The sequence below is a fragment of the Sebastes fasciatus genome, chromosome 22 (genome assembly GCF_043250625.1).
Source record: "Sebastes fasciatus isolate fSebFas1 chromosome 22, fSebFas1.pri, whole genome shotgun sequence".
Taxonomy (NCBI): domain Eukaryota; kingdom Metazoa; phylum Chordata; class Actinopteri; order Perciformes; family Sebastidae; genus Sebastes; species Sebastes fasciatus.
In genome coordinates this window covers 3,448,114-3,473,197 of record NC_133816.1, presented here as the reverse complement: position 1 = coordinate 3,473,197, position 25,084 = coordinate 3,448,114, and the positions used below count along the sequence as shown (strand labels likewise).

At 40.4% G+C, this 25,084-nt stretch overlaps 2 protein-coding genes across 3 annotated transcripts in view; both read left to right on the top strand.

The window, feature by feature from the left end:
• Positions 1–6,993, top strand: part of sema4f (sema domain, immunoglobulin domain (Ig), transmembrane domain (TM) and short cytoplasmic domain, (semaphorin) 4F) — a 136,103-nt gene extending 129,110 nt beyond the window's left edge. For both annotated transcript variants that reach the window (XM_074624713.1, XM_074624712.1), the window contains exons 9-15: positions 162–303; positions 1,176–1,389; positions 1,655–1,764; positions 1,908–2,059; positions 3,836–3,891; positions 4,874–5,064; positions 5,302–6,993. In XM_074624713.1, coding sequence (XP_074480814.1) covers positions 162–303; positions 1,176–1,389; positions 1,655–1,764; positions 1,908–2,059; positions 3,836–3,891; positions 4,874–5,064; positions 5,302–6,027 — 1,591 coding nt within the window. In that variant the 3' untranslated portion in view covers positions 6,028–6,993. The remainder of the gene's footprint in view (positions 1–161; positions 304–1,175; positions 1,390–1,654; positions 1,765–1,907; positions 2,060–3,835; positions 3,892–4,873; positions 5,065–5,301) is intronic.
• Positions 6,994–17,629: 10,636 nt separating this feature from the next.
• On the top strand, positions 17,630–20,934 carry LOC141761188 (carbohydrate sulfotransferase 12-like). Its single transcript, XM_074624518.1, has 5 exons — positions 17,630–17,821; positions 18,221–18,360; positions 19,183–19,326; positions 19,408–19,709; positions 20,694–20,934. Exons 1-5 carry the CDS (start codon positions 17,725–17,727, stop codon positions 20,932–20,934), a joined length of 924 nt encoding a protein of 307 aa, XP_074480619.1. The 5' UTR covers positions 17,630–17,724.
• The last annotated feature ends 4,150 nt before the right edge of the window (positions 20,935–25,084 follow it).

Sequence of the window (25,084 nt, the reverse complement as noted above, 5' to 3'; positions counted from 1 at the left end):
CTCAGAAAATTGACCTCTGACGCTTTTTCGCTGTGTAATACTCGTCTTATGTGAGAAAGTATTCATGACAAAAAGAACAGTTTGAAAAAATATGTTACTGAAAACTCCCCCCCGGGTGTGTAACAGCCTTTAATGTTAACCATTCTTTTTCTTCTTGTCAGGGAGCGTGAGGAGTTGTCAGCAGTGTGTGTTTTCAGTCTGTTTGACATCAGCAAAGTGCTGGACGGTCCCTTTAAAGAGCTGAAGAAGACCTGCGAGAACTGGATCAACCCTGAACCCGTCCCCACACCGAGGCCTGGCCAGGTACTAAACTGTAAAAACCACATCACAGCTATAACTGTACCATCACCACCCCTACTCTACACAATGTCTTTCATTACATTCTCCTTGATCAGTGTTTTTTAAAAACAATCAATTTCACGGCGGAACAGCAAACAAATCGTCTCTTTATACGTCCATGGTAACAGTGGTGTTCACTCAGACAGACAGTCTGTAGGTTTACAGAATGGACAGATATTTGACAGGGTCAAAAAGAAAAACAGACGATGCTTCTGAGACGAAGAAGACAACGTGCTCATCTGATGGTAATCAAAAGAAAATATGTCGAAGTAGGGCTGCACCGAGTAGTCCGCAGCGTCATTCATAATGTTGACAAATGTCTCTCTAACACACACAGAGCGAGCCGTCCGTCTCTGTAACTGCCTCAGTCCTCAGTCCAACAGTCAAAATTATTGGAAAAAGTGAGATTGTATTCATTTCTAAAATTCACACCGTGATTTCTAACTAAATATTCTGCTTCGGTCCATATTTTTCGTCCTTGAGCCTCTCAAAAACAACAGATTCACTGCGGTTAATAACTATTTTATCACCCGCACACACCTGTAAACACTGCGGTCGAGCAGCAATACAACAGCACCATAAATTGCATTTATATAAATATAAATAATAATAGGAGAGAGGAGATGAGGAGAGACCGGTGTGTATTTTATGTCTGAAAACAGCTGACAGTATGAGACCCAACAAGTTGAGAAGACATTTAAAAGTAAATAAAGAGGTTTGATTATGTTTATATATAAAAGAAAAATATTTCTTCCTCCAAAGAGGGGAATGACAGAAAACGTTTGAGAGATTAATATGAATGATTCGTTTCTCCCCCCCCACCCACCATCTTTTAGTGTTTGAACAACGCGTTGAAGGCCGAGGGGTTCGAGTCCTCCCTGAAACTTCCCGACAAGGTGTTGACGTTTGTGAGGGACCACCCCCTGATGGAGAACAGTGTTACTGCAGCGCCGTTACTGGTCCGCAAGGGGATCAGATACACCAAGCTGGCTGTGACGCAGACGGGCAGTGGAGAGGAGCGGAGGGGAGCAGTGCTGCACCTTGGAACAGGTGAGGAGATAAGAGAGGTAGAGATAAGGAGAGGATATATAAAGCACAGAAAATGTAAAGAGATAAACTGGCTGTCGAAACTAGAGTTAATGCAGGTGACAGTTGAACTGAGATAGAAAAACAAATCTTGATTTAAAATGTGAAAGAAAATAATGGACAATTTTATGTCCAATTATGTAAATACATTTGGATTTTGATGAAATAAACTAAATTAAATGTTGTAAAACAAAAATAAATCCTCCATGTGTATTTGTGTGTGTTGCAGACCGCGGGGAGCTCCACCGGGTAGCGGTGGTGGGCCAGAACGCCACCTTACTGCAGGAGATTCCTCTGTTCCCCTCACAGGAGCCTGTCAACAATATATTACTGCACCAGGTATTTGCACTGCACAACCACACACACACACACACACACACACACACACACACACACACACACATGCATATATTAATCTGCAGTGCCCAGAAATATCTGTTGTATTGCTCAGTGATTCTCTAACGGGTTCCCTGTGTTTCCAGGGCCGGGCTCTGGTGGGCAGCCCTCTGTCTCTGGCTCGTGTCCAGGCTGAAGGCTGCGCTCTGTATCCCAGCTGCGAGGTGTGTGCCAGAGCCAGAGGACTGGGCTGTGTGTGGAGCACAGAGGAGGGAGCCTGCAGGCCCACAACTGCAGAGTGAGTACTACGGGAATATAACAGAAGAGCTGGAAACCTTCCAACAATGAAACACAAAGGCAGAGAGTATTTTCTATCCCAGTACTGGGTTAGAAAATGGTTTAGTTATGTGTAAAAAATGGATCTATTTCTCTTTATTGTCTGTTCATTTATCACTTTGTGTGTTTTGTTTGAGGTATGAGGTATTTATCCATAGTCTGTGTATCACCTACAGTAGATGACGGTCGGCACGCCCCCAGCTTGAAGAAGTGGACAGCAATGTACTGCTGTGGACGGGGCCGGCAGCAAAATATATTTTAGCCACCTAAAAGAAAGGCTCACCTAAAAAAAATCTGTTTAATTGTACACTATATTTAGAATATTTTCGCCGGTTTACCTTGCCGTGAGACAGCTATTCAGTCTGTGTTTCCAACAGGGAACTGATGCTGTTATCGATGCTTTGGCCAAAGCAACCAGACTCCATTGAAAATAAAACAGTAAATTAATCTCGCAAAACACGGGAGTTGCTGCTCTGCCGTTTCCTTGATCGGTTAGTTTGATTGTGTTATTGTGTGACTTTGTTTAGTTTGAATTCACCAAAGTCACACAAATAACACAAACAAACTAGAATGGCACTTGGAGAGCACAGACCTCCGCCAAGCTGCCCGAGTACGATCCACGTGTATTTCATCCAGTTCATCCACGTGTATTTTTGTTTATGTTGAGATCAGCTGTACGTAGCGTAGCATTGTAAAACACTTCATTCAAACTAGACAGAAACAAAGTAAAACTCACATAAACCGTTGTCGTTACTCTTTCCAAAAATCACCAAGTGCGCTTTGGTCGAACTCGACTGTAATTACACCCAGTTTAATGTGAAAAAATGCAGAATCTACAGGTGTCCCCCCTTCCGTCCACACCTTGCTCTCTTTCCGTCCATCTCTCTGCAGGCAGAAGGAAAGAGGCAGGGTGACGCGCCATGAACGCGTCATCAGTAACACTGCATGTCTTAAAGCCTATGGTGTTAATGCACAAATAACATCCAGAAGCCGGACCATGATCCGGATCGCCACCATAATCGAATGGATTATTCATGTGCTACCCCCCACCCCTCAAAAAACAAACAAAAAAAAACAACAAACCAACGCCGGTGAAAACATAACCTCCTTCTTAGGCCTTCGGCCTTGGCGGAGGTAGTTAACCGATTGAGGCAGCAGTAGACCAACAACCCCTGTGTTTGCAATATAAATTTACTGTTTTTTTCAATGGAGTCTGGTGGCTTTGGCGAGAGCATGGATGGATACAACAGCTTCGGTTCCCCGTTGGAAACAGCTGTCTGATGGCAAGGTAAAGCAGTGAAAATATTCTAAATATTGCATACAATTAAACAGATATTGTTTTTTTTAGGTGAGCCTTTCTTTTAGGTGTCTAAAATACATTTGCTGCCGGCCCCGTCCACAGCAGTACATTGCGTTACTCCTGAGTGGTAACTCCTGTCTGCTGGGGGGCGTGCCGACCGCCATCTACTGTAGATAATACACTGACTATGGATAAGTACAACCCCACTTCAAAACACCCGAACTATCCCTCAAAAGTCTTAAAATGATTCAGTGTAACCAACAGCAAAAAAAAAAGAGAGATATAAAACCAATAGCCACATAAAAGCAGGAGAACCTTTGCAATCTCTGCGTATCTGTTGATGGACTAATCCATTTGAAGAGATATTTAGAAAAGCAGGTGCCAAGTAAAGTATTTTTGCTGCAAAAATGTGACTCCTTTATGTGTGTGTGTGTCCAGGCCTGGTCCAGGTGATATGGTAGACAACGCCTTGAGATTGTGTGATATAGAGGAAGGTAAGTGTATCTCATGTTTATACTTTAACCCCTTAACAGTATTAATGCAGTATCAATGTGTTATATTCGCCTATTCTAAAATGTTGTGTTTGAATATTTCTGCATACTGGGGTCCATTAACAGTCTTGAATTACATGAATCACTGTAAAGCTGAGACTCTTGTGGATCCAATGAGCCCAACTGTATTCATGTGTGATGATGTTAGTCCCCATAGTAGCCTTTTCATTGTAGTGAGACCATTTTTTTAAACTTGACCTCACTGTATTAAATGACCTGTGGTGACCTCTAGGATAATCACAGCCTCATGAAACTTTACAACCACAAACTACAAACCTAGAGCATTCAGAGGATGGATGGCTTGGCCTAGCCAGATTGACATAAAGGGGTTTCTGAGCAGTTTACACAACAGAAGTGCTCGCCATCCAATCGCCGAAAAATGCAATTCATGCAGAAATCTTAAAATGTCAAAAGTTTTTTTTGATACCATAATCACAGCATGGCTTTTTCTGTGGTGTTCCTCAAGGTCTTGGTGTCTTAGTGTGGTATTTTTGAGGGATTATTGATCATTTTTTATCAATTCATGAGTGGTAAAAAATTTATAAATATAGCACCAAATCTGTGTAACAAATGGTATCAACAATTTAATTTCATTCACTCATTCATTTATGTTATTCCTGAGTTATGACGAGAACAACTTGACACACAGTGCTGAGCTGCACCTCATATTAATCTTCAGGTTTCCAGCTTTCAGATGATGTACACCACTTCTATGTGACATCTAGTGTTGACTTTTTATCGACCCCTGAACATCCCCTGTCCCCCACCGCTACCCCTCTAATAAAAGGGGTTGGAATGGTGAGGGGTAAAGACTGAGCAAACGTCATCATCGATTTTAAACCTGTGTAATATAAATATATTCTCTATATGTCTGTTTCTCTGTCATTCAACTCTCTTCTGTCTCCCTGCTTGTTTTGTCCTCCAGGGCGTTGCACCCCGTCCATGAGGGAGCTCCGTGTCTCTGTGGGTCTGCGCCTCCTGTTGCCATGTGTCCAGCTGTCTCCCAGGCCCTGTAGCTGGGAGCATCCTCCCCACAGACACACCCGGCAGCACCACTCTGACCTGGAGGTCACTGTCACAAAGGACAGCCTCGGGAAATACATCTGCACATGCCAGGTACACAGGCAAAACCTAGCTTAACACATTTACCCCTATTCTATCTTTTCCTGCTATTAAACACTTGGAAACTCCTACTAACATATTTATTAGCACATTTTCCCACAATTTTATTATTCTGCTTGATTTATAAAAATATGTGTTGTTATTGTAAACTGTGAGATGCAGGTGGAATTTAAAAGGTGAACTCAAACAGATCAAACAACTCTTCTTCTCTGTCATGTCTCTCTTCTCCAGGAGGCGGGACCAGGTAGCAGAGACCCCACCCCCTGCCGTAGAGCAGCCTATCAGCTGACACTAGAACACCCCACTACGGGACCGGTGGCGACAGCAGGAGGCCGTCACGTCCTGGCCATCTACATCCTTTTCTTCTTCTTGGGTTTAGCGTTTGGTGTATTTCTCCTCTACTTCGTGAGCCGCCGGCGCAGCATAGCCCGCCAGGGTCACCACCTTCCGGATAATTCGCTGTCGTCAGAGAAGGGGCGGGACTTGCTGGGCTCCTCGGCCACGCCGCAGTCCCCCAGCAGTGCCAGCCTGCTGTCAGAAGGGTTCAGATTGACGGAAAAGCGCAACGGTACGGCGACCACGAACACGACCACGACGCTCCTCAGCAACCAGGGGAATGGTGGTCACCACGGCAACAGCTACAGCGGCACCCTGATCCACAGCAACCCCAGCAATGGTCATGGGAATGCCCTGTATACCAACTGCAACACAAGTAGCAGCGGGCTGAAGTTCGCCTCTGAAATTTTAGCTGCAGACTTGCTGGACGGAAGGACGGGGGAGAGGGAGAGGGGTCGGCCGGAGGGGGTAGAGAGGGAGTCGGGGGAGGGGGACGAGGTGGATGAGGGGCTGGGGGACGGGTTAGGGGACGGAATAAAAGGACTAGAGGACGAGTTGGCCAGCTTTCCCATGTTTAAATCACCAGCACCACTGGCTCAGTGTGAAGAAAGTTCCATATGAAAAGGTGATCTAAATGATGATCGCACCATTTTGCATCCCCCAAACAAACTGAATACCAGGAGGAGTGCAAAAGTGGCTACTGCCAAATGCCTTTGATTGGGAGCTGTGGCATGAAGAGAGACTACAGAGATATATGAGAAATATATAAGTTGATGTCTAAGCATGTGAGAGAGAAAACATGTGACAGTGTTGATGAGAGCCACAGCTAAATAAATGTGTCAGATGTAATATAAAATGTAAATATAACTTTGGACTGTGGACACGGAGCTGAGTGTGATGTCGCGCAATTTAAATGTTTAAAAAAAAAAATCAAAGATGAAATGTTTACATGTGTAGACATTGAAAAGCCATATTGTCTTTCTCCTTAACTTCTGTTGTTGTTTGCTCTCTCATTCTCTTCTCCTGATGGCACTGCAAAAGAAAAGTGCACTTTGAATCTCTCTCTCTCTTTCTCTCTCTATTTCTGTTCCTCTCTCTGACACTCAAATCCCAGACCTTGATAGGTCCAAAGGCACCAAAGGACTGCTGAGCCATAGACTGCCCAGTCAGACTGCACCGGCCCTGGGCTTCAAACAGAGATGTCCCTGTCAGAGACTAAAGAACCATAAAGAGTCCCTCAGATGGACTGCGGTGACCGTGACAGGGTTGTCCCTGCCTACACTGCCGCAGAGGTCGAGAGGATGATAGGGTTGAAGGTCACCTATCCGATTTTCGTCGGTGTGGAAAGTTTAAGATTCACAGCAGACGCAAGTAACTGACAGCTGCCCAGATCTGTCACGGTTCACCTTCACAGTTACTGAGTCAGAAGGCAAATGGTTATCAGAAGGATGTGAAATTAATTCCAGCCTCACGGCATGGACCTTGCCAGACACAAAGCCACCATCACCTCGTTTTGTGTGAAACTTAAAAAAAATTATTGTTTTTGTCATGTTGTTTTGTAATAAAGCCTAAAAAAGTTGCTGTTAACCCGGTGCTCCCACACTGTCTGGTGAAAGTCTGGATGTCGGAATGATTTGAAACACAGTGTGGCATTTTCTTCACTTACTATTCTAGAAATAAATAAATATCAGAATCAGTGCAAATAATAATGCAGAAAAATAGTTTAAATGTACTCACTAATAAATGGGTAACACTTTACAATAAGGGTACATTAATAAACATTAGTTAATGCATTAATAAGCCTTAATTAACAGTTAATTAACAGTAACTAAAGTGTCTAGTAAGCATTTACTAATGGTGTTCATGTTAACCAAGGTATTAATTTATACATTATTTAATGTTTTAAAAGACGCTATCAACAGCGGTCAGTTTGTTGGAGGAGTTCCACTAACTAGTTCATTGCACATTATTTGTATCTCAGTTTAAATATGATCCTAAAAATCGGTATGAATCTTAGACACAGGATCAACGAATAATGATCTCTGTCACTCACGGTGTGATTGGTCGCACTGATAGAACATAATAATATTGTAGATTATATTTTATTAATAATAATAATATTAAATGTTATTTATAGGCGCCTTTCAAGACACCCAAGGACACCTTACAAACAAGATAAGACAGTCTATACAAGATTACATTATGTATTAATATTACATTAATATTTGTGAGTGAGCAGGATGGTGGTAATATGACACAAAGATATATCTTTATACAGTGAATATCTTTGTGTCATATATCTTTGGCTGTATTCGGCTGTATTCGAAACCGCATACTATACTAGTCCGGGGTTTTCCATCGGACTGGACCGGACCGGGCCGCAGGAGAACACACTCTCTGAAACGCTTCAACCTGCAGAGGCATACAGTTACTGCGCAGGCGCCGGGACCGCGGCTGCTGCTCTCTCATTGGCTGCTGTGTCTGCTTTGTGTGTGGAGTTCAGATCAGAGGGCGTGGCCTCCAGCGACCCCTGCTGGACACAGCCCGAATCTCAGGGAGGCCTGAGGCTGATAAATAAAAATAAAATTAAACTGATGTATGATAATTATAATAATAATAGTAATAATAATAATAATAATTATTATTATTATTATAATTATTATTATTATAATAATTATAATAATAGTAAGAGGCTGTATAATAATAATAATAATAATAATAATAACAGGCTATATTATATTATTATTATTACTAATAAAAAAATAATAATAATAACATGCTGTATAATAATTATAATAATAATAACAGGCTATATATTATTATTATTATTATTATTAATAATAATAACAAGCTGTATAATAATAATATTTATATATAATATTAATAATAATATTAATATATTTATATATTAATAATATTTATAATAATAATCATTATTATTACTATTATTATTATAACAGGCTGTGGTGGAAGAACTACTCCGATATTTTACTTCAGTAAAAGTAACATAATGTAGAAATACTCTGTTTCAAGTAAAAGTCCTGCATTCAAAATATTACTGAAGTAAAGTAGTAAAGTAAAAAGTAAAAGTAAATTATATATATTATATATATATAAATGAATGAATACATGATAATTTATTTATATATATATATATATATATATTTATATACTGTATATATATATATACATCATTATTTATTTATTCATTTATATATGAAATATATATAATTTATATATATAAAAAACAAATCAAATAAAGAGCCAGATAAAGAGCAGATATACAGTATATATAGTATAGAGTAATAATAGTTTTTATTATTACAGAAGTAAATATGATTTGCTGTGGTGACCCCAGTGACGGCCTGTTTAGCCTGCTGCTGTATGACTCCTCTACTCCTCCTCATCTTCCTCACACCACCATAAGGAACCACTTCACCTTCCTCCTCTTTACATGCTGCCATACATCTTACATACATTCCACTTCAAATACACATATTGCATTTGCAACCATCTCCTTTTATTACTTTATAGTAATATTTGATATAATGTGTGTGTGCATACATTTATTAGATGTTTTTTAGTAAATAAAGTCTTTTTTGTATTTTACTTTTTCATTTTCTCACAATTATGATACTCAGTTTTCCTTATTTTATTCTTATTTCATTTCACAGATTCAGTTTCCCTTCAAAGTTATAATTTTTTTTATTATATTGATTTTTTTTTTTTTTCATAATGTGTTTTCTGAATACCTCTCACTCAATATGAGTCTTCACAGTTCACATTAGGTGAGAGGTCATGATGCATGTCTTTGGACAGTCGGTGCTACACCTCATATCACATGAGGTGACGGTGCTACAACTCATGTCACATGAGGTGACGGTGCTACACCTCATATCACATGAGGTGACGGTGCTACACCTCATATCACATGAGGTGACGGTGCTACAACTCATGTCACATGAGGTGACGGTGCTAAACCCCATATCACATGAGGTGACGGTGCTACACCTCATATCCATCGAGTGATGACCTTATAGGTAATTACACCCACCATGGCGATGCCAGCACACCAAGCTACTTTCTGTAGAACCTTGGCAGAGCTGGGCCACCAACTTTTGGTCTCATCATCAGCAGATGGAGCCTTTGGGAGGTTCTCATGCGTCTGATCCTCAGCAGATGGAGCCTTTGGGAGGTTCTCATGTGTCTGATTCTCAGCAGATGGAGCCTTTGGGAGGTTCTCATGTGTCTGATTCTCAGCAGATGGAGCCTTTGGGAGGTTCTCATGTGTTTGATGCTCAGCAGATGGAGCCTTTGGGAGGTTCTCATGTGTCTGATCCTCAGCAGATGGAGCCTTTGGGAGGTTCTCATGTGTCTGATCCTCAGCAGATGGAGCCTTTGGGAGGTTCTCATGTGTCTGATTCTCAGCAGATGGAGCCTTTGGGAGGTTCTCATGTGTCTGATCCTCAGCAGATGGGGCCTTTGGGAGGTTCTCATGTGTCTGATCCTCAGCAGATGGAGCATTTGGGAGGTTCTCATGTGTCTCATCCTCAGCAGATGGAGCCTTTGGGAGGTTCTCATGTGTCTGATTCTCAGCAGATGGAGCCTTTGGGAGGTTCTCATGTGTCTGATCCTCAGCAGATGGAGCCTTTGGGAGGTTCTCATGTGTCTGATCCTCAGGTGTAGTGTTCAACGAGCTCTCATTGCTGTTGACTTCCTGAGCTTCCTGAAGATAGTGAATGACTGCCTGCAGAAATTTAATCAAAATGTCTGGACGTTTTTGCTCTTTCAGAGATTCAAGGCCAATCAGGATAACTGTCGTCAGGCTATCTGTGTTCAGGCTATCTGTGTTCAGGAGATTTGTGTTCAGGAGATCTGTGTTCAGGCTATCTGTGTTCAGGCTATCTGTGTTCAGGAGATCTGTCGTCTGGATATCTCTCTTCAGGTGAACTCTCTTCAGGTGAGCTGTCAGTAACCTCTTTGCCTCAGTGACACGACGTGATGTTGCCATCTCTGAAATCTTCTGCTCCTGTGACGGGTTTCTTCAAATAGCTGGACAGACTGCTAGAGGGGAGGTATATATACTGTAGTTATAGACGAGGTATATCTGCTGTAGGTATAGAAGAGGTATATATACTGTAGTTATAGACAAGGTATATCTGCTGTAGGTATAGAAGAGGTATATATACTGTAGTTATAGAAGAGGCATATATACTGTAGTTATAGAAGAGGTATTTATGAGCTATAGGTAAGGTTTGTTTCTGAACCGATGGCTTTGATACTTAATAGTCCTGTATCTCAGTTGTTACCCTGCACTATGTTCATTTTAACAGTTTCTTCATCTCCTGTTAGTGTTATATCTGGTATATGTTTTTTATACTCTGTATTACTTACTTGTGTCTTTTTACTAATACGTGTACTACTTACTTGTGTCTTTTTAGTTGCACTATGGAACTGTGAATTTCCCTCTGGATCAATAACGTTACTATCTATCTATCTATCTATCTATCTACTGATGGCTTTGATTCAGAATTTGGCTTTGTGACGTCATGATTAGAGGCAGCATGTGACGTCACATCATGACATCATGGTATTCTGTGCACATGCGCATGCGCCATAGAATGTTTCCTGAGCACAGCAGCTGTGTAACGTTGATGTGAGATGATGAGCCTCCCTTCACCTCCTCCACCTCATCCTCCTCCTCCTCTCTCTCTGTCCGTCTCTCTCCTCTGTCCTATGTCCTCGCCTCGGTCCAAAAGTTCAAAAGTCAACAGAGATCGTGTTATTTCCCAAAATCACTACATGTTTTTATCTAACCTAATATTCTGCTTCAGTCCATATTTGTCATCGTTCAGCCTTCAAAAGCAGCAGTTTCACTGCGGTTCAAAAGGGCTTTCTCTCCCGCACGCACCTGTAACGAGGCGGTCCAGCAGCAGTCCAACAGCACCATAAATGACATTAATATAAATATCAATAATAATGACGGCAGCTGGCAGACCCAGCAGATGAATCAGACTTTTAGAAACATCCAAGTCACGTCAATAAAACAAGAGGTTTGATCAAGTTGAACCTAACATCCCAGGACTACCGACTGGATCAAATACATCACACAATCATCACATGTCAACTTCTGTCTTCTCTAAACATTATTAGCTATACAATGAATGCCTTCTGATTATTATTGTTATTATTATTAGAGGAAAGTGACAGTTAATATGAAAATGTGTGCTGTGTCTAAAGATCCGTGTACTGCTCATAGATCAGACCTGTTGGCTACCTGCTTGTGTTTTATTTGAGACCGGATCCAGTAGACCCTGATGTCCACTTGTCTGTCCTTCTCTGTCCACAGCGTCCTTTTTTCATATCTTTACATCCAACGAGTCCATAGTGGCTTAGTTGTTGCTGTGTGTTCTTCTGTCTTCGTGAGCCCAGCAGCGCGGCCACATCGAAGTCACACACACACACACACACACACACACACACACACACACACACGCCTTTGGCGCACATGTTGGTGCACTTTGTGAGAACAGAAAGAATAAAGGCGTGCCCAAGTGCGCCACACGTGCGTCAGTCAGCGGGTGTGTTAGATCTGGTCAGGAGAGAGAAAGCGACCCTGCAGCAGCTCAACAGGAAGCTGGCCTCGTACCTGCAGCAGGTAGGAGACGCACTACATCTGTCCCCAGATGTAAAATAACAACATTAAACTGACTTTCATTCTCGTTTAAAGAGCAAGAGAACATCAAAGTAGCAGATTTCCTCTCCCTCTTGATTTGCTTTGACTTGTTTTTCTTGATGCTCAGGGTGGAAACAGAGAAAGAAACCTTCCCACTCTTCTCTGCTGCAGCAGCACAGAAACACCAACATTAAACAGAGATTTAGGATTGATTCATAATTCTTGTTTGAAAAGCAGGAAGGACATAAAAATGGAAGATTTTTCCAATGGAGTTTTGCATGGACTGAAACAAGCACTCTGTCCTCCGGATGTGAAGCTGACCAGGACCAGGCTCAGGTGAAGCTGCAGCCTGCCTATAGGCTTGGGAGATGCACTCACAAAGCCGTCCCGCCAGGCGCTTCTTGGAAAAGGCTTTACCGGACACACCCTCACCAAAGCACACATGGGTGCCCTGTCACACCATTGTTCTCTCCTCCTCACCGTCATGTTGCTTTGCTTCGCCTCAGCCTTCTTAAAAGGCTGGGCGAGAGGCAGGTGACGACTGAGCTGCGATTTCTCCTCATCCGGGAGTTTAAAGTGCTGAGTTACAGATGAAATCGATCCAAAGAGCCTTCCTGTGGTGTTGGGAGCTTCCAGGAGATCATCTCAATCTTTCCGCAGAAGAGCCGTGAGTCCCAGCCACACATGGCGGGACCTTACCGTGGCTAGAGACATCACACGGCCCGCAGCTGTTGCAACGCCTTGAATCAGATTATTCATTTGGCCAATGCTCAAGTCCAAAATGTCAGCCTGAGTCGACTCAAAGTTCTCAAGTTTTCTCTGCCCATCCGTCTGCGTGCGGAGGGCCGTGTCTGATGGTGTAACATCACTGTGGCCGGCCGGACAGTCGCGACCCTCGCGGCTGTGTCAAGTATAAATCACACTTCAGTATGGATCGATACAATAAATAAAATGGAAGCGTATCTGCTCCGTGAGGCGCGCGGGTGACTGACATCAAAAATGCTTTGAGTGGGGATTGGCCTTGGCTTTCGGATACATGTAGGTTCATTTCAGCAATATGAGAAGACCAACTTGGGTTTAGGTTAGCAAGTTTTTAAAGAAGAAGATTTGGCACTAAAGTAAGTGTTACTCTTACAAATGTATAAAATGACGTTATAACACTTGAATAGAATAAAAGTTATTTGGGATTTTGTTATTGTATTTTTTCCACAAAGCATTAACAATGTTCAAAACGAATTCACACAATATCTACGATGGGATTTTCAAATGACATTAATGACTTTTTCCAAAAGAACCGCACTGTTAAGAATTTCCCAGTGAAATAACAGTGAAGAACTGGCAGCAGGGTTGCCTTTATGTTACTGTCAAATTAACATTATTATACGCTGAAATTTACAGCTTTGTACTGTTAATGAAAAATACAGTTTGAACTGTTTTTTTTTTATTAATTTCACAGTATTTTACAGTTAATTTACTGTTTAAAGATACATTATGTAGCTGTTTTTCACCTTTCTTTTACATTATATTACTGATTTGTTTTAATGCACTATTTAGGTTGTATTTTTTACATACATTTGAATAAACATTATTTTTTGCCGAGATGAATAGACTTAGCAGGTTACAGACACAGGAATAGTCACACTAAATACAATTAAAGGCACTTGTTAGGAAAAAGGCTATAATAGACTTGTTGACACTTTTCCCAAAAATATCTGTCTATAGCTGACAACAAGCACAGAATGCAAACCAGAACAACATGTGAGTGAAGAACAATGAAGCTAATTCACTGATTTTACAATCATGTAAAATGTACAAGCCTCACATGAGCAGATCAGGTCCCAGAATTAAAAAAATACTGCATGAAACTGTTACTTATGATACTTTAGACAGTTGATCAGCAGTAAAGTGCTGTTTTTTAAGATGCATTAGAATTCAGTTAAAAAACAAACAGCAGATTTCTTTTGTATTAACAGTAAAGCACTGATTTTAGCAATAACAGGTTAATACTGTTGAAATTCTGCTGTAAATTAACAGCAATTGTTTACAGTGCAGCCATTATAATTGACAAAATACACTGCTCTGTGCTGTGTAACAGGAAGAACAAGATGTGAGACAGGTTTGGTTTATTCAGATTTGCATTACCATTGTGGATCAAGAAAAATGTGATACTAGATTGTCAAGTTTAGCTTTGAAGCCTTTGTAGAACTGTATGTACCGTATGTACTGTGTGTACTCATTCCTCGAGGACAGACAGTACTTACAGTGGCTTCTGTACAAGCAGCACACAGCACACGGGAGCGTCTGAAGCAGGAAGAGGTTAAAGAGTAAATGGTAAGTAGAATCAATAACTAGACTATATTCTGCAGGGAAATGTATTGGGCATCTACAGTATACATGTATACTGGCATACTGTATATCCACATGTTTCTCATGTGGAAGATGAGGTTTTTTTCAAAGATTTAGCTCATGGATTATGGGCTGATCATCTTTGTGCTCACAGGTTGGTGCCTCTTGATTGATTATTCCAGCTGTTCGTCTTTTTAAAGCGATGACAACTTAAGCAGTCTTCACTCAGTGCTGCATAGGTATTCTGCATTGGGTGGAAGTGAGACAAAGAGGACAACTTATAAGACAGAACATGCATAAAGTGACGACAATTCTTATTTTAATGTTTGTTAATTAATTAGTTGTTTGATATAATGGATATATTCCTGTTTTATTTAATCATATTCAGGTCCAGTCAAGTCAATTTTATTGATATAGTCTGATATCATAGATTTGCCTAAAGGGGATTTAAAATCTCTACAGTCTTCAGCGTACAACATCCTCTATCCTTAGACCCTCGATTCAGATCAGGAAAAACTCCCCAAAAAACCTTTTGACAGGGAAATAAATGGAAGAAACCTCAGTGAGAGCAAAAGAAGAGAGATCCCTCTCCCTGGATATTATGTCTGTTGTGTAAAAGCTTCATCTTTTTGTTTATTAACTCTGGAGTGGCTGTAAAGAGAAGAAGAATATTCAATATGACCTTAACAATTATAAACAAGATTTACTTCAAAAAATGTATTTTAGAAACATGTTTATTTCATTGTTTTGTTGTTGTTGAACCAGGGTTTAGGCTATTTTTTTGTCCATTGGAAAATAAACCACATAAATAAATAAATTAATAGCATATTAAATAGCCTAATATTGTAAGATATGTTGCCAAGACAACTTAAATATAAACTCCAATTCCGGGGTTCAAGCCAACACAGACCGGATCTAGACCTTTGACACTTTGACAACTGCATTAAAGATAATTAACAGGTTTATGACCATCGGAAAGACCATCATTCATTTACGACCAAATCTGTTGCATTTGTAGCGCCCCGTAGTGATCGATTTGATGGAAACTTTCAGGGTATGTTTCAGGTACTTATGTGGACTCATCCTGCAACTTTCGTGATGATTGGCCCAGTTAGTTCTATTGATGTGGTGAGCCACGCCCTTTTAAAGTTCATTGGTGAACATCTTCAAAATGCAATGAGATATCCTCAAGCTTTTGATAAGCTTAGTCCAATAATGATCCACACAAAATTTGGTACAAATCGCCACCATGAGGCTAATTGGGATCATACTTTATGTGAAGCATTAGGACATCACGGCCAGTTGTGTTACCAAGTTTCATGTCTCTAGCTCGTTCCAGCTCACAGTGAATTGAGCAAAGGCATAATATCACATATAATGCTAAATAGGCTACGCCCACATGCACCGATCAATATGACACTTCAGATCTGGGTTAATAGAGAGCCGAAGTCACGCCCCTTCCATCGGACCCCATGGGACCTGGACGTCCTTTGTGTGTTCATTGTTTTAAACTTGGTGTGGTGGTGCTGCTGGACGATCAGTCATATAGCTTGCTTCCTATCTCACCAGTTACAGGGTGTATGAATTAATGAATACATCTTCATGTGATGCCCCAGCTTAACACAGCCAGCCTTTAGCCAGAAGGCCGAACTGACTGTAAGACAGACTGGTAAAAAGGTGACAAACCTTTGGACTGAGGCTGAAGCAGGAACAAGTGTTTGTCATATCCTAAGTACCCAGCCCTCCTCAGCAACACCCAGGCAGTATCTATCCATGACAGGCTGAAGTTTTAAAGCAGACTCTGAGCTGTCTGCAGCCTGAAAGCTGTGATACGTGATGCAATGTTTACCAGGCCCTGTTCTCCCTCCTGTACTGGCAGGTACTGCATCGCCGATCTCAGCCAGTGGTGCCCTGACCAGAAGAAATCCACAACTACCCTCTGAGAATCAGGCCCCTTGGTGGAGGTAAGACAGTGCCAAAGGGTCGAGGCAACCAAGTTATTGACTGTCAGGACCCTGCCCCTATAGGGAGAGAGGACACAATCTCTCTATGACCCCTATGGAGGACGTTTAAAAATAAATGAATGAATAAATAAATCAATATTTCATTGACTGCAGCAAAAATAATTTAAAACAATAAATGTAGCCATTCATTTATTAATTGATAAAATGCGACATAAATTGATGTTTCTGTTCTGTTCTTTATTTATTAGTCTTTGTCTTAATGCCCTTATTCATTTACTCTTCTGTTTAATTTTAACTTTTATTTATATATTTATTTTTTATTCATTTTTAAATGTATTTGTTTATTTTTGCATTTATTTTTTATTTATTCATTTTAGCATTTCATTTTTATTTATTTTATATTCATTTTTATATGCATGTATTTATTTGTGTATTTATACCTTTATTTATTTCTGCATTCTTTTCTTTGTACATTTCTTTTTGCATTTCTGCCTCATTATGCTTATGAGGGGGCTGTCACTCAACGTGTGTCATGGGGTCAGAGCATGGGTCAGAGGTCATAGATGGACTTTATGCTAGCCAGCTAGCTGCACTCCGGTCTTCATTCCCGGCTCCATACAGTCGCCTGCTGCTGCCGCCCCCCCGCCACTGTCTTGTACTGGTACAGATGTGCAGATCAACCATCTGAACTGAACTATTTTGCGGACACACCGCCAGTCTCCTCCCTGAGGTTTAGCTCGTTCAGAGAGGGAACCTCCACGCCGATGCCGCCGCATATGTCTATGGAGCCGGTAATAAAGACAGACACCGTTAGCTAGCTAGCTAGCCTATAGTCATGCACCCTGACCCCATGACACACGTTGAGTGACAGTCCCCTCATTTGCATAATGAGGCAGAAATGCATAAAGACATGTAAAAGAAAAATGTGTAAAGAAATGTATAAAGAAGAGAATATAGAAATTAATGAGTTTGGGGAAATAAATAAGTGTTGAAATTCATAGGGGAAATCATGCATAAATACATAAATGCATAAACATTTAAAAATAAACATAAAATATATCGTCATATTTGTTTTATTCGGTGCTCACAGAGATATCTCTCTGCTCTGCAGAAGATATTTCACAAAATATTTCTACATCGTCCACTATGTTTTACAGTACAGTTTGTGTGTGTTCCTTTTGTGATTTTGGTATTTACACAGTATTTATAGTGTTTAATCAGGACATTATATAAGGGATAGTGGCTTTTACCTTTAATTACTCAAATGTCCTTAAAATTCTGCACATCCAGTGAACTTCTATCATTGCTGGCTCATTGACAGCTCCAACTGTCATGGCAGCATGGAGAAGATTCCTGCTGCTCCTCGGAGCATGCATGTTTCTCAGCACGTTGTCCTTTTACCTATGGAACATGCCCCAGGAAAGAAGAGGTACAATACGTGTTTATACGTGTGTGTGTGTGTGTGTGTGTGTGTGTGTGTGTGTGTGTGTGTGTGTGTGTGTGTGTGTGTGAATTTCTTACTGTTCCTGCTGTGCATCCTGGTTAGACTCCTGGTTCATGCTTTGTTTGTACTTGTGCTCCACTGCCTGTGAAATCAATTGAGATTAAGTAAATGGATTAGGTGGAATAGTGACCTCGCCCTTGATTACTTTTGGACTATTGTGGTTCACATTTGACGTAACACCTCTATAGCTGAGAGTGAGGCTTTGAGAAAGACAAATGTCTCTCAGCTCCTTAAGAGAAAAGCCACCTGAAAGCGGAATTAATTTAGCTCCAATCACTTTAGACAGTCCCAACACATATTTCCTTATTCTTCTTATCACAACAGAGAGTATCCAGGACCTGAGAAAGCAGCTGATAAGAGAAAGGTGTAAGGAATTTCCTGAGATGCAGAGATTAGAAGACATAACGTCCAAGGAGCTGCTGGTGAATGACAACCATACCATCATCTACTGTTACATTCCCAAGGTGAGACAGACATGAACACACCCAAGGGGCTTCAGTTTCAGAGCTAATCTTCCAACTTTTACACTGCCGCTATAGGCTGTAGACTCTCCCCGGGCCACACAGGGAACGTCAGCAGCGTGTGGCGGCTGCAGAACTTGTTGGTTTTTTTTCCCGGCGTCCGTGTTAACAGGTTAGAGCAGCCGACCTGCCCGCACGAGCAGCGTGGCTCACGTGTGGCTCGGCTGTCAGCTGCGTCTCTTCTAGAGATCCGAGGTTTCGCATATTTTTACAACAGACAGTGAAAATGATCTTTTGACAGTATATTGACATCGTACCAGCAACATTACTACACTTCCAATGTCTCTATCTGTAGAATATGTCACAGACATGAAAAAAGTAAAGATTTATTTTTAAATCAACACTTCCTGATTTCATTTCAAAATAAATGCCCTCAAGTGTCTTTTCTGTGGACAGAATTCCTTCATTTGTTAACACGAGGCTTTTGTTCTGAAATATTTACAGGACAGTCTTGTAGGAAATGCAGGGACTTGCACGGCTCCAGGAATGAATAAAGTACGGGGTTTTAATTGTGGATTATTACTGTTGTTTACAAATGAGCACATGCTTCTTAACCTAATAAATATAAGTGACGTTTATAATGAAATGAAATGGCCATTATGAAAGGCAAACTCTATGTAGAAAGAAAGGGCTGACAACAGCAGCAGAAACGCTGCCGGTGTGGACGACACACACGTGAGATATGCAGTAGTTCAGCGAGGCAGCCGTCACACGCTGCTGACGTGCCCAGTCTGGCCCGAGTGTGAGTCTTTTTCTTATCTACAGGTGGCGTGTACCAACTGGAAGAGGATTATGTATGTCCTGAAACAGGGCAAGCCATATCCTGACCTCAACTCCATATCTTCTGACTTGGTCCACCAATACGGAGTGATCCCTCTTCTAAAATCCTTCCCAAAACCAGAGAGGAAGGTCAGTTCAGACAATGATGACAGAGATGTTCTTAGAGTTTCAAACAGGAAGTGTTGATGTATACCTATTTGTTCACTACAGGCAAAGCTGAAGCACTACACAAAGTTCCTGGTTGTCCGGGACCCATTTGTCCGTCTCATCTCCGCCTACCGAGACAAGTTCCAGAGCAACAATGACTACTTCTATCAATTGTTTTCCCGGGACATTCTGCGCCTGTATGGCAACCAGCCTAATCCACCAATGACAGTGGACGAGGCGAATAAAGCCGGTTTGCACGTCTCGTTTTACAACTTTATTCAGTACCTGGTGGACCCGCGGACAGCGAAGCCCTTTGAACCCCACTGGAGGCCGATGCACCAAGTGTGCCACCTCTGCCAAATAGAGTAAGGCCATTTTTTCCAGCAGGGCTGTAAAAAGCATGTCTTCTCTGTTGTTTCTGGGATTTTGTAGGGTTGGGGGAGGCTGTGGTTCAGAGGGTAGAGCAGGTTGTCCATCAATCGGAAGGTCGGTGGTTCAATCCCCGGCTGCTCCGGGTCACATGTCGATGTGTCCTTGAGCAAGACACTTAACCCCAAATTGCTCCCGAAGGCATATACATTGGTGTGTGAATGAGCATCTAGATTAGATCCTGATGGGCAAAGTTGGCACCTTAGCAGCCTCTGCCATCAGTGTATGAATGTGTGTGTGTGTGAATGGGTGAATACTGACATGTAGTGTAAAGCGCTTTGAGTGGTTGGAAGACTAGAAAAGCGCTATAACCATTTCTTGACCGTAATCATTAAAGTTATTTTATTGTCTGACTTTCAAGAATTTGTTCCCTGAACAGACTGAATTGAAAACTAATTTAGCTCAACCTAGGTGTTTTTTCTTTCCTTTTTAGTATTTTTAAATGTGATACTCTATTGATTTAGAAGTGCGTTTTCATAAATTTAGGGGAATTACGAAAGAGACAAATTCAAAAATGAATGTTCATCCTGACTTTTAGTCCCCAGAATGGGTCAAGCCAAAAGAAAACCCTGGACTTCCCATAATGCAACTAGACGCTGTGCCCAAAAGACATTGGGTGCATCCCAAGTCTTTTAAATTGCATCCACATTTCCCTCAATTGCTTCTTTTCCTTGCGTCCCTCCCACTGGGGATACATGGAGAGACGCAAAGAAAAGACGCTGGTGAAGCAAAAATGGATGCAATTTAAAAGACTTAGGATACTGTAAAACTGTTTCACAGGCTGAACAGTACTTCTCATGATGAAAACTGAACTTGATGTGTGCCCCTTTAACATCCACAAATTACCAATGAATTCAATGTTAATACTAAACGATGCTCAATTCAGCTGTAGTTTTACATTGTTTTGTTTTACCTTTCAGGTATGATTTTATTGGCCATCAGGAGACTCTTCAGCAGGATGCTGAACAGCTGCTGAACTTCTTAAACCTGGAGGACGACATTACGTTCCCTCCTTCCTATAAAAACATGACTACCTCTGATTCAGTGTTGGACTGGTTCAACACAGTGCCCCTAAAAGACCGGAGGAAGCTGTACAAGATCTATGAGGAAGACTTCAGACTTTTCGGCTTCAGAAAGCCTGTCGAACTGCTTGATTATTGAGATGAAGTCCTGACCTGGGCTCCACTCTTCCCTAAGCAGCCAGTGGGCATAGAAACCACAATTCTGGGCGACTGTAGAAACATGGTAGTGCAACATAGGGGACCCGCTCCCTATGTAGATAGAAATGGCTCATTCTACGGTAACGAAAACACAACGACTCTTATTACCAAGTGATTATACACTGAAGAAAATGTAGTTATTAATATTATATCCCATTTCGGTAACACTTTACAACAAGGGTACATTAATTAACATTAGTTAATCATTAATAAGCCTTAATTAACAGTAAATTAACAGTAACTAACGTGTCTTATAAACATTTACTACTGATCATGGTAACCAAGGTATTCATTTATACATTATTTACTGTTTGAAAGAACATTATTAGCTTTAGTTAATACACTAGTAAGCATTAACTAACAGTTAAGTGATACAATAATAAGCATTAAGTAACTGCTAAAACGTGTCTCTTGTTAACATTTATTAAGGGTTTACATGCTAATGAATGTACTAACTAATATTAGTAAATGGTTGATAAAGATGTTAATTCACTGGTATGTCATGAAGTTCACAGCTTATCCATAAAACAGTTTGTTTTTGTAATTGTTTATTTAAGGGTTATGATTGTCCACTTACTTGTCCATGCTGCAATTTATGACACATTTTGGCACAGGTTGAGATCAGTGGACACTCCATGGTCTTCATGTAGAGGTTTGCTTGTTCCTTTCTCTTCATGTAGACGTTCCTTAACATATAGTCTAACCTTTAAATTATTGTGCATGTTATATAAACATTACTTAACCATCATTTCTGATATATTAATGTGAAAACATGGGTCCCTTAAGTAACGCTTCTTAAATGTACAAGAGGGCTGATTAAGCGTTACTTAACCATAATTAACCATGTACTAATGCTCTTTGTGAGCCTTGTAAATTTGAAACAATCACACAGCTATTAAACATTAGTGAAACACTTCAAACTGTAAATCAATTCATGACAACCATCTGTTATCAACCAGATTCCATATTTCAAAAGATGAAGACGTTACGCTACCTGTTAAAATTAAATGCAATTATTTAGAAAATGTATCAATTTTAGCAGTTATTGAAATAAATTACGAAGGTTATTCAACAATTTTAGTACTCTATGAAAATAACAACAAACAAGAATTATCACAGGCAACGTGCAGGTTACATCCGTTTGTCCAAAATGGCATCATCATTTCATCCGATAAATTGTCATAATTAGCATTAGCATTGGTTAAAAATGTGATTTGTGAGCACACGGTGACCTTGACCTTTGACCACCAAATTCGAATCAGTTCATCCATGAGTCCAAATGGACGTTTGTGCCAAATTTGAAGAAAATTCCCGACAGGCGTCCCGAGATATTGTGTTCATGAGAATGGGACGGACTTGAGGTCACAAAAATCAAATCAGTTTATCCTCAATGGCCATTGCCATCTTGTTATTTTTGCAACCAAAATGATATGAGAGGGTGGAGCTAAGTACAACGGATCGATGAATAAGACATGTTTAGGTTCTTAGAAGCAGTACCTATTGCTAATGTCCTTAATTAGTCTCCCAAAAGGACCATCTTTGTGGCAGTTTGCTAGCCAGTAGGTCCACTCAATATCCGACAGATGCTCTTTTACCAAAGCCTCTGTCCTGTTCCCTTTCAGTCGCCATGCCATCCCCTTATATGTGGCCCATGATAGTAACTAAATTAAAGACGAACAAGACGGCGGATTAAGTGCTTTATATATATTTTTTTTCTTTGTATTTTTTTTCACTGCGGAGTGACTGGATTTGTGGTGTAGCCCATTGTCCGCATTTAAGATTTAAGATTTTACTGAGAGCGACTTTGGGCTGCTGGCCATTTGCCATGCGTTCACCCAATACTACGGGGAATTTTTCCTTTTTCTTTTTCCCTTTTTTTCTTTTTTCTTTTTTCTTTTTATTAATCTTTTTTCTTTATTTTATTTTTTTTGTGGGGGGAGGGTTTGGTGGTATGCGTTTGTGTGCGAGTGTGGATGCTTTGCGGGGAGAGGTGTGCTGTTTGGCGTTTCGGCTTACTACATAAATATGTCTACATACTCAGTTACTACTTTGTTTTATTTCATATCATCCATGCCATGTATCAAAGGTTTGAATGGGCATTTGATTTCTGATTATCTGACTTGTTTGTAAGTATGTCCCCAATTCAAAATGATAAAATCACACTAACCTCGTGGAATGTTAGGGGTCTTGGAACTGATGTTAAATGCGGGAAGGTTTTTTCTCACTTGAATTCACTGAAAGCTGATATTTTATTTCTACAAGAGACTCACACTACTAAAGTTACTGAATATAAATTAAAACCTAATTGGATCTCACAGGTGTACCAAGCACCCTTTACATTTCGAGCAAGGGGCGTAGCTATCCTGTTTCATAATAATATTCCTTTTTTACTTAACTCCAAGATTACAGATCCAAATGGGAGATTTATTTTGATTTCTGGTTATATTAACTCATTCCCAATTACCTTGTTAAATATATACGGCCCGAATTCCGATGACCCTACTTTTTTTCGTAAAGTTTTTGAATTTCTTCCAGAGGATGGATCCTCCAATATCTTCATCGGTGGCGACTTTAATTGTTATTTTGATTCATCCCTGGACAGATCATCCACTAAATCTCCTCCAACTATTAACTCTGTTCAAACACTAAACAATCTGATAAAATCAAGAAATATGGTGGATATTTGAAGAATACAACACCCTGACAAAAAAGAATATTCATTTTACTCACAGGTGCACCAGTCATATACTAGAATTGATTATTTAATAGTGGAGGCTGGTTCAATCCCCAATATTAGCAACACACTTTATCACAATATATTGATTTCTGATCACAGTCCTGTTACGCTGCAGCTACAGTGTTCCCTTTGCAAACCAAAATATAATTGGAGATTTAACCCTCTACTACTGTCATCACCAGGATTTAAAGAATACATGGCCAATAAACTCAGAGACTTTTTAGAGATCAATGATAACGGAGAAGTTTCAGACTCTACTCTCTGGGAAGCACTTAAAGTTACAATGAGAGGATTTATTATTTCTTTTGAGACCTCAAGGAAAAAGGAAAAATGTAAGAGACTGAAAGAAATTGAAAAAGAAATTACTCATATAGAACAAATATATAAAACATCTCTTTTACAGTCTGACTATAACAAGATCCTGAAATTAAAATCAGAATATAACTCTGTCCTTGGAGGGGAAATAAGTAATCTACTACTGAAGACGAGACAAAAACATTTTGTATTGAGTGATAAACCACAAAAATTACTGTCAAGACAACTTAAAGGAGAGCAGGCAAAGACTGCTATTCATAAAATACAGTCCAAAACCGGTGAAATACTCACTGACCAACAAGATATTAACAATTGTTTTAAAGAATTCTACTCCGATCTCTATACCTCTACGTCCACAGCAACAGAGACAGATTATTCCCAGTTCTTTAGTCCTTTAACTTTGCCACATCTAAATGAGAGCAATCAGCGCTCTTTGGATGAAATGTTTTCTGTTGCTGAGTTAGTGGAAGCAATAAAGGCATTCCCCACCAGTAAATGCCCTGGACCGGATGGGTTTGGTGCTGAGTTTTACCAAGCATTTCATGAGATATTAACACCTTTCTTACTTAGAATGATAAATGATTCAATTGCAAGAAAAACGCTTCCACAGTCCCTCTATGAGGCAAACATATGTCTGTTATTGAAAAAGGGAAAAGATCCCATGGATCCTGCTAATTACCGGCCCATTTCTTTGCTCAATCTAGATCATAAAATTTTAACAAAAGTATTGGCCACCAGATTAAATAAACATATAGCAACAATTATCCACCCAGATCAAGTGGGCTTTATCCCAGGTAGGCTTTCCTTTTTCAATGTGCGTCGCGTGTTAAATATATTGTATTCTGACTTAGGTAAGAACACTCAAGCAGCCGTCAATGGCCTTACTTATATGAAACTTTGAGGAGGTTTGGATTTGGGAAAACTTTTGTGGACTGGATTGAAATGATTTATTGCTCTCCTAAATCTTCTGTCTTAACAAATAATATCACTTCAGTGCCATTTAGTTTACATCGGGGTGTGAGACAGGGAGATTGCTTGT